Here is a 10955-nt window from a genome sequence, read left to right as displayed (position 1 = left end):
GTGAGCCATGGCCGCTGAGCCTGCACGTCCGGAGCCTGTGCTCCGCAATGGGAGAGGCCGCAGCAGTGAGAGGCCCGCGTACCGCAAAAAAAAAAAAAAACAAAAAAACTTTGGAGTGGAGGGAGGGAAGGGTGGAGGAGGTGGGGAAGGGAGAGGCGGGGCGGCGTCTCAGCTGGAGGAAGCAGGGGCAGGGGAGCTGAGTGTGCACGTGGGCTTCCCTTCTCTTCCTCACAACGTGCTGTAGAAACGCATGGCCATCAGCATCACAGGAAGCTGGAGGGGAGGAGGCAGGTGAGGGGCGCCCCAGCCTCACAGTCGCGTCCCACCCAGCCCACAGGCTCCCGCCTCTCACCGTCCACATCAGGATGGCGAACCCAAACCATGAGATGCCCCACGTGTAGCTGTCGATGGCGTGGCCAATGTGTTCGAAGCAGCCCTGGGCAGGGGGAACACGGGGGTCTGAGAAAATGCCTGGGGAGGCTGGCTGCTGAAAGCAAGAGTCACTGGGCACCCTTGGGAAAGTCACTTCCTGCCTCGAGCCTTGGTTTTCTTACCTGTGGGACCATGAGGAAGTGGGTTTCTCACCCTGGGGATCATGGCAGTGTCTCCCTCCCAGGGTGGTTTCAGGGAGCCAGGGAAGCGATGCTAACCCAGGCCCTGAACAAGCAGGTGCTGCCCCGATGGTGCCTATGACATTCTGAGGGTGATTTTGTTTTGGGCTGGCTTTCCATGCTGCCCCCAAGTTCCAAGGGTTTGAAATACGCCTTTAGGATCAGTCCAGTTCTGACACCTCCTCATTTGGAGGTAAGGCTGAGTGGACCCAGAGCCCCACACCTGTCGCCTTCATGTAGACCCCTGCTTGGCCCAACTTGGAAGCTGCCAAGAACAAAGGTTCAGGGTGTGTGCCCTGGAGTCAGGCAGGACGGAGCTGGGGGCCAGCTCTGCCGCTTGTTGGCTATGGGGCCTAGCTATGATTCTGACCCTCTGAGCCTCGGTTTTGCTATCTGTGAAATGGCGATCTTTGACAGCACTGCCCTCCGAAGGCAGTTGTGGTGATTCTGTGAGATGATGCATGTAAGCACTCTGCAGACAGCCGGGCTGTCAAGGAAGGGCTGTCCGACTCTGGCATGCAGGCTCCCCTCTCTGTGACACCTGATCTAAGGCGTGATGGTGAAGGGCCCCCAGGCAGCCAAGGGGACCGGTTCTCCCCCTCTGGTTTCTCTCTCTGTCTTTGCACTCCCTTTGCAGGAGTTCAAGCACCTGGTTGGGGCCTGACTGCCTGAAATCACATCCCAACTCCATCCGTCACTAGTGAGGCTCATCATCTGTAAAATGAGATAATTATAACCTTTACCTCATAAGGCTGTGGTGAGAATTAAATAAGGTAAAAACTGAAAGCACCTACAAGGAGGCCTGGTACAAAGTAAAAGCTCAATAAATGTCGGTTGTTATTGGTGTTGTGCTGCTGACACTGTTATTGTTGCTCTTATCCCCAGACAACCTGAGAAAAGTTTCGGGCGCCGCCAGGTCTGGATCAGATCAAACCGGAACCGGGGTTCATCCCGCTGACTTGCAGAGGGAGGGAGGGACAGATGGAGAGTTGAGAGAGTCAGAGGGAGGGGAGAGAAAGAGAAAGCCAGATGGGAGGGAGGAGCAGACAGACAGTGGGAGGGAGAAAGAGACAGAAGAACCAGAGAGGGCCAGAGAGACCGACAGACACAGCACGGGGGAGGAGACACACCTTGGTGAACAGGTAGTCCAAGTGGCCCAGGCGGCAGCCTTCTTCACTGAGGGGGATGAAGTTGCCAGTCCGTCGACAGCACAGCGGGGGCCAGGGGAACACCATCTCTGGGGTGGTGGCCCGGAAGGCTGATGTGAAGTTCACCCAATCCATGGGACCTGACGTGCCACAGCACTCTTGCTGGAGAGAGAGGCAGGGGTCAGGAGGACTCTGGCTCAGAGAAGGCAGCCGCTCCCCTGAGGTCACACAGCGAGGAAGGATAAGGTTGGCCTGCACTTCCCCACATCCTGCCCCTCCTCGAAGAGGGGCAGCAGTGTCTGTGTGTGAGCAAAGGAGCAGAAGATACTTGTCCCAGCACCCCGAGGCTGATGGGGGATTTGGCTCAAACCCACACTCCTGATGTATTTTAAAATTTTTTTGAAAAAAAAAATTCATTGGAAAAAAAAGTTTTTTTTTAATTAGCTGTCAACAAAACCTGAGGTAGGGGCTTCCCTGGTGGCGCAGTGGTTAAGAGTCCGCCTGCCGATGCAGGGGACACCGGTTCGTGCCCCAGTCTGGGAGGATCCCACATGCCGCGGAGTGGCTGGGCCCGTGAGCCATGGCCGCTGAGCCTGTGCGTCTGGAGCCTGTGCTCCACAATGGGAGAGGTCACAAGAGTGAGAGACCCGCGTACCGAAAAAAAAAAAAAACCTGAGGTAAATGACACCAAGAGGCAGATTTCTGGCTTCTCCTGACCCCCATGGGTGTTTAATTTGTGACTCTCAAATGATGAAAACATAGGCTCCTTCAAACCTGGGTCGCAGTCCAGGCTAGCTGCATGACGAACCAAATGGGTACCTTAATTTCCCTTGGGTCCTCAATATTCTCCTCTTGTGCTGCCGTATCATGTTGAGTTTAATTAAGAATGTGGCTTCTGGAAGCTGACAGCCTGGGTTTGAGTCCTTTACGTTCTGTGACCTACCAGCTGCGTGACCTCGTGCAAACCCTCAGCTTCCTGCCTTGGCTTCCTCACCGCTAAAGAGCTGATCTTCTTTATGGACTGGTTGTAAGGATTAAATAAGTTTGAAAGTGCTTTGAACGGCACTAAACAAAAGATAGTGCTCTTTAATGTTTGTTGTTGTTGTTTTTTTAATTGAACAATTCTTTTTTTTTTTTTGGCCACTGCCTCGCCGCTATGCAGATCTTAGTTTCCCAGCTAGGGATCAAACCCGTGTCCCCTGTGGTGGAAGCACGGAGTCCTAACCACTGGACCACCATCTGTTATTATTATTACTATTGTTACTATTAAGACAGCAGGTGTGGACTTCCCTGGTGGCCCAGTGGTTAAGAAACCGCCTGCCGATGCAGGGGACATGGGTTTGAGCCTTGGTCCGGGAAGATCCCACATGCTGCGGAGCAACTAAGCCCGTGTGCCACAACTACTGATTCTGCGCTCTAGAGCCTGTGAGCTACAACTACTGAGCCCACGTGCCACAACTACTGAAGCCCATGTGCCTAGAGCCCATGCTCCTCAACAAGAGAAGCCACCGCAATGAGAAGCCTGCGCACCACAATGAAGAGTAACCCCTGCTTGCCGCAACTAGAGAAAGCAGGGGCTCTGGATCTAGGTTTGGATCCCAGCTCTGCCCCTTACCAACCATATGACCCTAGGCAAGTGGCTTTCCCTCTTTTGGGCCTGTTTTCATCCCGAAAATGGCAAGGACCAGAGCCTCTCCCTCATAAGAACCGCATGAGTGGATATCATCTACCGGTGGGCATAATGGGAGCCCTAATGGGGGCCATAACGGGAGATCGGGTCAGAACCTCAGCTCTTCCAGCCCTCCCCACCCATCCTGCCTACACTTGCCCACCTCAATCATGATGCGATCCCAGAGGCGGGTGAGTTCCCGGCCCTGGTCCGAGTCTGCGCCGTAGAAGGTCAGCATCTGCTTGGTGATCAGGGATGGGCTGGACACCATCTGCAGTGGGCCGGGAAGAACAGGGTCCAGCGGGGCTGGGTGGGGAGAGAGATCGACCTCCACTGCCGGCCCGAGACCCTCACCAAACTCCCCCTGGAAGTCATGCCCCTCCCCTATCCTCCCCCCGGCTCACGTAGTCTCGGTGGGTGTAGGACGTGATGCAGGAGGCGCACTCAAAGATGTAGACGGTGAGCATGAGCACCAGGTACTGTGGAGAGACGGAGGGAGGGTCACAGGGAACAGCCCTGTCAGGGCAAAGCCTGTGAAGTCACACCCCTCAAGGGATGGATCCATGATAGAAATGCAATTTTTTTTTTTTTTTTGGCCATGCCCCGACCAGGGATGGAACCTGGTCCTGGTGGCAAAAGCACCAAGTCCTAACCACTGGACCGCCAGGGAATTCCCAGAAACACAATTTTTAAAAAAAGTATAGGACGTGGATAAAGAAGATGTGGCACATATATACAATGGAATATTACTCAGCCATAAAAAGAAACGAAACTGAGTTATTTGTAGTGAGGTGGATGGACCTAGAGACTGTCATACAGAGTGAAGTAAGTCAGAAAGAAAAAAACAAATACCGTATGCTAACGCATATATATAGAATCTAAAAAAAAAAAAGGTCATGAAGAACCTAGGGGCAAGATGGGAATAAAGATGCAGACCTACTAGAGAATGGACTTGCAGATATGGGGAGGGGGAAGGGTAAGCTGGGACAAAGTGAGAGAGTGGCATGGACATATATACAGTACCAAACGTAAAATAGATAGCTAGTGGGAAGCAGCCGCAGAGCACAGGGAGATCAGCTCGGTGCTTTGTGACCACCTAGAGGGGTGGGATAGGGAGGGTGGGAGGGAGACGCAAGAGGGAGGGGATATGGGGATATATGTATATGTATAGCTGAATCACTTTGTTATAAAGCAGAAACTAACACACCATTGTAAAGCAATTATACTCCAATAAAGATGTTAAAAAAAAAAGTATAGGACAATGTGAATGGAAACATCTACGTGGGGGATATACAGGTGTTCACCGTGCAAGTCTTTACCTTTTCTGTATGTTTGAAATTTTTAAAAATAAAATGTTACAGGACAATGCAATCAACAAAAATATGTAAGGTATTCCCTTAACTGTTAACTGTTGGCTTGGATGCAGTAAAATGAATGCCTACTGTAGAAAAGAAAAAAATAAAGACATTCCTGAGACAACCAGGGACATCTGAACACAGATTGGGTATTGGGAGATAGATAGGAAGGGACTGGGGTGAATTTTGCACGATGTGCCCGCAGTACGGTGCTTGGGGAAAACAAAACAAAACAAAAGGGCTTCTTCCCTGGTGGCGCAGTGGTTGGGAGTCCGCCTGCCGATGCAGGGGACACGGGTTCGTGCCCCGGTTCCGGAAGATCCCACATGCCGTAGAGCGGCTGGGCCCGTGAGCTATGGTCGCGGAGCCTGCGCGTCCGGAGCCTGTGCTCCGCAATGGGAGAGGCCACAACAGTGAGAGGCCCGTGTACCGCAAAAAAAAAAAAACAAAAACCCAAAAAACCCAAAAAACAACCCCACCCAAACCTGAAAAAGCTCTTTAATTGGTGTTTAATGAAAATTATTTTTCTGATCCTCAGCTGTCCCCTCCCCTCACCCTTAAAGCAACAGGGCATGGGGTGTGGATGTGCCAGCTCCACTGCCCAGACGAGATGATGTGGCCACACATGCCTGGCTGCTTTAAAACCACGTCCTTATCACTCAGAGAAATGTGCACACAAGTATTTACAGGGAAGTGACTTGGTGTCTGGAATGTGCTTCAAAATACCCCAGGAAAGAAAAATGTGGGCAGGCAGAGGGTGGGGGTGGAGGGGACGATGTGTGGGTGATATCGTGGAAACCAGGTGATAGGTACACAGGGCGCATCGTGCCGTTCACTCTAGTCTGTTTGAAATTTCCCATAACAATTAAAAAAAAAAATCTGTCTTAGTTAATGACAAACTAATAGGAGAGACAGACACAGACCTTTTTTCTTTTACTAGTTGGGTGAACTTTTAGGACCTTGGTTAAATTGTTCTGCCAGAGAACTAAATGCAGGAAAGAAAGAAAAAAAAAAAAAGAAGAAAAGGAAAGGAAAAGAGCCTTTCCATGGCTCCACGTGACTCATAGAGAAGCCGAAGTCCTTACCAAGGCCTGCAGGTCCACCTGATAGGCCCACCTCCGCTCTCTCCCCTCTCTCCCCTCAAGGCCAGCAAACCTCCCCCCACTGCTGTTCTCCTCCCCTGTCTGTCCTCAGTTCCTCTCACTCACTCACTCACCCCCACTTGGCTCCAGCCACACTGAACTCCTGTCCCCTCTGGCTTCAGAGCCTTTGCTCTTGCAGTTCCCTCCACCTGGAATGCTCTTTCTGCAGATACTCATGCGGCTCACTCCCTTACCAATCCCCCGCCCCGCCCCCCCGGCCCCCACCACAACCCCGTCTTTACTTTCTCTGCCTGCAAGATCTTCCCTTTCCCATCCCCAGCTCCAGCTCTCCCTTGCCTGGTCACTGTCTCCCTCATGAGAGTATCCTCCCCCACGGCAAGGGCTTTTACGGTTTGCTCACAAAATAGCCTAGTGCCTAGCGCAGGGTTTGGCACATGGTTCTTGCTGTATAAACATTTGTGGATTGGATAAGTAGCTGCTCCTGGGAATCCAAAAAGCCCTCAGCTGGGGAAAACCCAGTGTTGGCTCTGTGTCAGTGGGGCCAGGATTGGAATCCCTGGTCTCCCTGTGGGTCTCTTTGAACCTCAGTTTCCTCATCTGGTAAATGGGCAGAGAAGCACTAACTTCAGATGGATTCTGGGAGGATTGAAGGAGCTCATTTTCTAAACTGCTTAGCCTAGTGTCAGAACATGAGAGGTACTTGGGGAGTGTGGGTTATTGCTGTGGGCAGAGATTAGGAGCCTAGGCTCAAGCACTGAAGTGCTCAGGTTTAAATCCTGGCTCTGTCACTCACTTGCTGTGCCACCCTGGATAAGTGGATTCACTTCTCTGAGCCTCAGTTTCAACTCTGTCAAATGGGCCATGAAGATGATGATGATGATGAAGATGACGATGGTACCTCACAGTGGGTTGAGAGGAACACATGAGCTAATCTATGTAAAGCACGTAGAATGTAGTGAGCGCTCATTAAATGGTTGCTGTGCTATTATTATTGTCACTGTTATCAACAGAGCTCCCGAGCACAGACCCTGGAGACCAACCAGCTGAGGTTCAAATCCCAGTCCTGCTACTTAAGAGCCATCCTCCCAGGCAGAGCTTCCTTCCCTGCCTCCCCTGTGCCCCGGTTTTCTTTGCAAAATGGGGGTAACAGCTGAGCCTAGGTTATTAGGTTATGGGCAGATTAAATGACCTGACTGCCACGAGGCCCAAGTGTGGTGCCACGTGGAACACACACTAGTAGCTGCAGTGTGGTTGTTATTACGACTCTGTGAGGATGACTTTTGTGCCCAGCCGTCCCCATCCCTTCCTCCTGGGGCCTCACCGTGAGCATCATGGACCGGTGGCGGCACAGCACTGCGCCCACACCAAAGCTGGCCACCACGAAGAAGGAGAAGCCGCAGAAGATGGCGATCCAGGCACCGGCGAAGACGTCATCCTTGCCCGAGACGCCCATCAGTGGGTACACGCGGTACTGGTCGGCGGTCACCCATACCGTTTCAGCAAACAGAGCCAGGCCTGACAGCTGGACAGGGCAGCCAGTTAGCAAGGCCTGCACAGGGGCAGCAGCCCCGGCTCCATGAGTCTCCGTGAGAAGGGCCTTCCCCATTCTGAGCCTCTACTGCCCTCTTGGTAAAGTGGGCACATAGTAAGAGTGGCAAAGATGTCACCTTCCATGAGCAGGGATGAAGGTGGGCAGGAGGCCATGAGGGAAGGGAGGACCCAGCCAGATCTCCGCCCCCACCCACACCCCAGCTGCCAGTGGCTTCAAGGATACAAAGAGACGCTACATGTAAAGCCTGGCGCTCATGACTGGCACCGAGGAGATGCTAGGTTAGCCCGCCTCCCCTGAAGAGCATTGCTATTCCCTGAGGAGGGGAGTCTGGCCGTGGCCAGAACTATTACAAAAGCATCAACCCTTTGATCCAGCAATTCCACTTGCAGGAATCAATCCTCCAGATACACCTGCCCAGGCAGGAAAATCACACACCCCCAAGGTTATTCCCCACAGCACCGTGGGTAAAGGAGCCAGGATGCCACACAACGGAGGGCTGGGCAGTTGTGGAAAAGGGCAGGGAGGCTGTCTGAGGACTCATGTGGACAGAGAATGTGCACAGGAGGAAAAGGGAGGCACGGAGCAGGGTGTGGAATGAGCTACGTTTGGGGCAAGAAAGGGGAGAAAATAGGTATATAGGTTCTTATTTGCTTGTATTTGCTTAAAGAAATATTGGAGAAAATAAAAATCTGGTTACCTGTTGGGATGGGGAACAAGGAGAGAGGAAGACTGCTCAGTGGATACCTTTGCCAACAGTCAAACTAACTCTCATAGAGTCTCTACTGTGTGCGTTGGTCCTTGAAACTGCTTTCTGTGTGATAATCATCGTTGTTACCAGCTCTCCCGCACTACTGCTGTTATGGCCAACACAGATAGCAACCATGTGTGCCAAATTCTGGCCTAAGCACAAATCCAATAACTCATTTTATCCTCTCAGCATTCCTATTTTATCTCCATCTTACAGATGAGAACACTGAGGCCCAGAGAGGTTACATCACTGGCCCCAAGTCCCACAATAGAAAGTGACAGAGCTGGGATTTGAACCCAGGGTGTCTGGCTCCAGAGCCATGTACAGGTATCACGTAATTAAAAGGCATTGTTATTATACATTACGATTGGTCTCCTGTGCACCAATCAGGCACCTTATGTCCATAATCATATTAATGATGATAGCTGGCACTGGTCAAGCACTTTTTTTGAGCTGAGGGCCATACATGGATTAATCCACACAACAATGCCCACAGTGAGGACATAACTTATAGATGGGGAAACAGGCACAGAGAAGTAAAGTCGCTTACTCAGGGTCACACAGCTGGGGAGAGGCGGAGCTGGGATTCGAATCGGGGCTGTTCTGACTTGAGAGCCAGGCGACACTGGCCATTAGGTGAGTCCTGAGCCCTCAGCTGTCCCACTCCCAGGCTCAGGACCGCCCCCCTCCTCTTCATCCGCCCACTGGGCTCCCAGCCCCAGGGAATGTCTCACCAGAATAATGATGTTTCCCACGACCAGCAGACCCACCACAACTGGAGACCCCTTCTCTGTTGTTGCTGCTGCCGCAGAAGCCATAGTCTTGCCTGGGACACATGAGCCGGGATGAGGCCAGGCAGGGGCCGGGGGAGGACCCACTGCCCCATTCCACACCCCAGCTGCCAGGGGCTGCTGCCAGCTCTCTGATGGGCCCAAGCCAGTACCAAGTGTGCCCAGCCTCCCACAACCCCAGCAGTGGGCCATTTTACAGAGGAGGAGGGAGTTCCCTGGTGGTCCAGTGGTTAGGACTCCACGCTCCCACTGGACATGGGTTCAATCCCTGGTTGGGGAACCAAGATCCCACAAGCTGAGTGGCTTGGCCAAATAAAAAAGAAGAAACGAAGCCTTGGGTGGGGCAGTCACTGGCCAGAGCTCAGGGCTGCCCCCCACCCCTAGCCTCAGACCTCCCCAGCTCCCCCTGCCCGTCCAGACCCCTAGAGTCCTGTCCTCACCTTCTCTGCCTGAAGCCTCTCTGGCCAGGCCCTCCCACAGTGGCTCCCTATATATGCCCAGGCCCCTCCTTGGGCCAGTTTCCTGGAAGGGGGGAGGGTGTCTGGAGGAGGGGACAAGAGGTCAAGCTGGCAGATCAGTATGGCAGAACACTTTTATGAGACCCCTCCGCCAAGTGATTTACAGACCTGAAATTCCAGATTGTGCTAATATCTGGCCACATGAGCAGGGTGATCTGCAGTGGCCTCTGGTTCCCAGTCTGTCATGGTGGTGGAGGGGGGCGGGGTGGAGAGGGCGAGTGCTCCACCTGCTGTCTCTCCTCAGGACTAGGGCCTTAATGGGAGGAGGGAGAGATCCAAGTCAAACCCACAAGTGAGGGGACTTTCCTGGTGGCACAGTGGTTAAGAATCCACCTGCCAAGGCAGGGCACACGGGTTCGAGCCCTGGTCAAGGAAGATCCCACATGCCGTGGAGCAACTAAGCCCGTGCACCACAACTACTGAGCCCGTGCTCTAGAGCCCTCAAGCCACAACTACTGAAGCCCATGCGCCTAGAGCCCGTGCTCCGCAACAAGAGAAACCACCGCAATGAGAAGCCCGCGCACCGCACGGAAGAGTAGCCCCCCCACCCCACCCCCCACTCGCCAGAACTAGAAGAGAGGAAGCCCGGGAGCAGGAATGAAGACCCAAAACAGCCATAAATAAATAATTTTTTAAAAACCCGACAAACAAAAAACCCACACGCGTGTCCGCAATCTCAGAATTGCATCCTCTACTGGTGGCTCCACCTCTCCAAGCCTGGGAGCCCAAGGGGAGGTCTAGGCAGGGACCCCAGCAGGCAAGGGCAGCTGGATGAGGCAGGGAGGTGGGAGGAGATGAGGCAAGTGGGAGGGATGCTCGGGATGCTGGTGCTCGGTCTCTGCGCTGAGGGGGAGGATGGAAGGGGATGGGTGTGTGACGGGATTCTGAGATGAGTGTTCAACGAGCAAGCGGGGAGAGGAGTGTGCAAGCAAAAGGGAGGGGCACCCTGAATGGGCTTGGTGGGAGGCCCCCCCCACCATCACCACACACGCACGCGCGGACAAAGCAGGGTCACGACGAGGTGGAGCCGTGGGTGGAAATGTCTTCAGTTTGCGGAATCGAAGAGACCTTGGTCCAGATCCCAGTTCCGCCTACTCCGTGCCGCGCGACCTGGCGTGTGCATTTGCCCATCTGCAGAATGGGTACCATCAGACCACTTTCCTGGGCGGCGGTGGGAACTCTGGGCGGGGATAGTGGGCAGCCGCGCCTCACCAGCAGCGCTCCGGAGCGGCCCACGGTCTCTCCGATGGCGCCCCCTAGTGGCAAAAGGCTGATTCTGCAGGCGAAAAGGGTGACCCGGGCCCGTCCTTCCCGAGAACTTTTCAACCCGGAGAGCTAGGGCATTTGCTTGGTTTTCTCTCTGTGCTTTGGCTTTCCCCAGTGAGAAATGGGCAAACAAATGGAACTTAAAATTCAGTCGTCAAGATACTGGCTTGGTAATAAGACTCATGAGATGTTTT

General features: G+C 53.3%; 1 protein-coding gene across 1 annotated transcript; it reads right to left on the bottom strand.

Annotated features, from left to right (window-relative positions):
- Positions 1–228: 228 nt before the first annotated feature.
- On the bottom strand, positions 229–9004 carry UPK1A (uroplakin 1A; the record flags this gene model as incomplete). Its single annotated transcript, XM_079723124.1, has 7 exons — positions 229–273; positions 353–436; positions 1742–1921; positions 3592–3699; positions 3833–3907; positions 7208–7408; positions 8921–9004. 7 exons carry the CDS (start codon positions 9002–9004, stop codon positions 229–231), a joined length of 777 nt encoding a protein of 258 aa, XP_079579250.1.
- Positions 9005–10955: the final 1951 nt, after the last annotated feature.

The sequence above is a fragment of the Hyperoodon ampullatus genome (genome assembly GCF_949752795.1).
Source record: "Hyperoodon ampullatus genome assembly, chromosome: 18".
Classification (NCBI taxonomy): Eukaryota; Metazoa; Chordata; class Mammalia; order Artiodactyla; family Ziphiidae; genus Hyperoodon; species Hyperoodon ampullatus.
The sequence above is the reverse complement of the archived record's forward strand: the minus strand, read 5'-3'. Positions and strand labels throughout refer to the sequence as shown.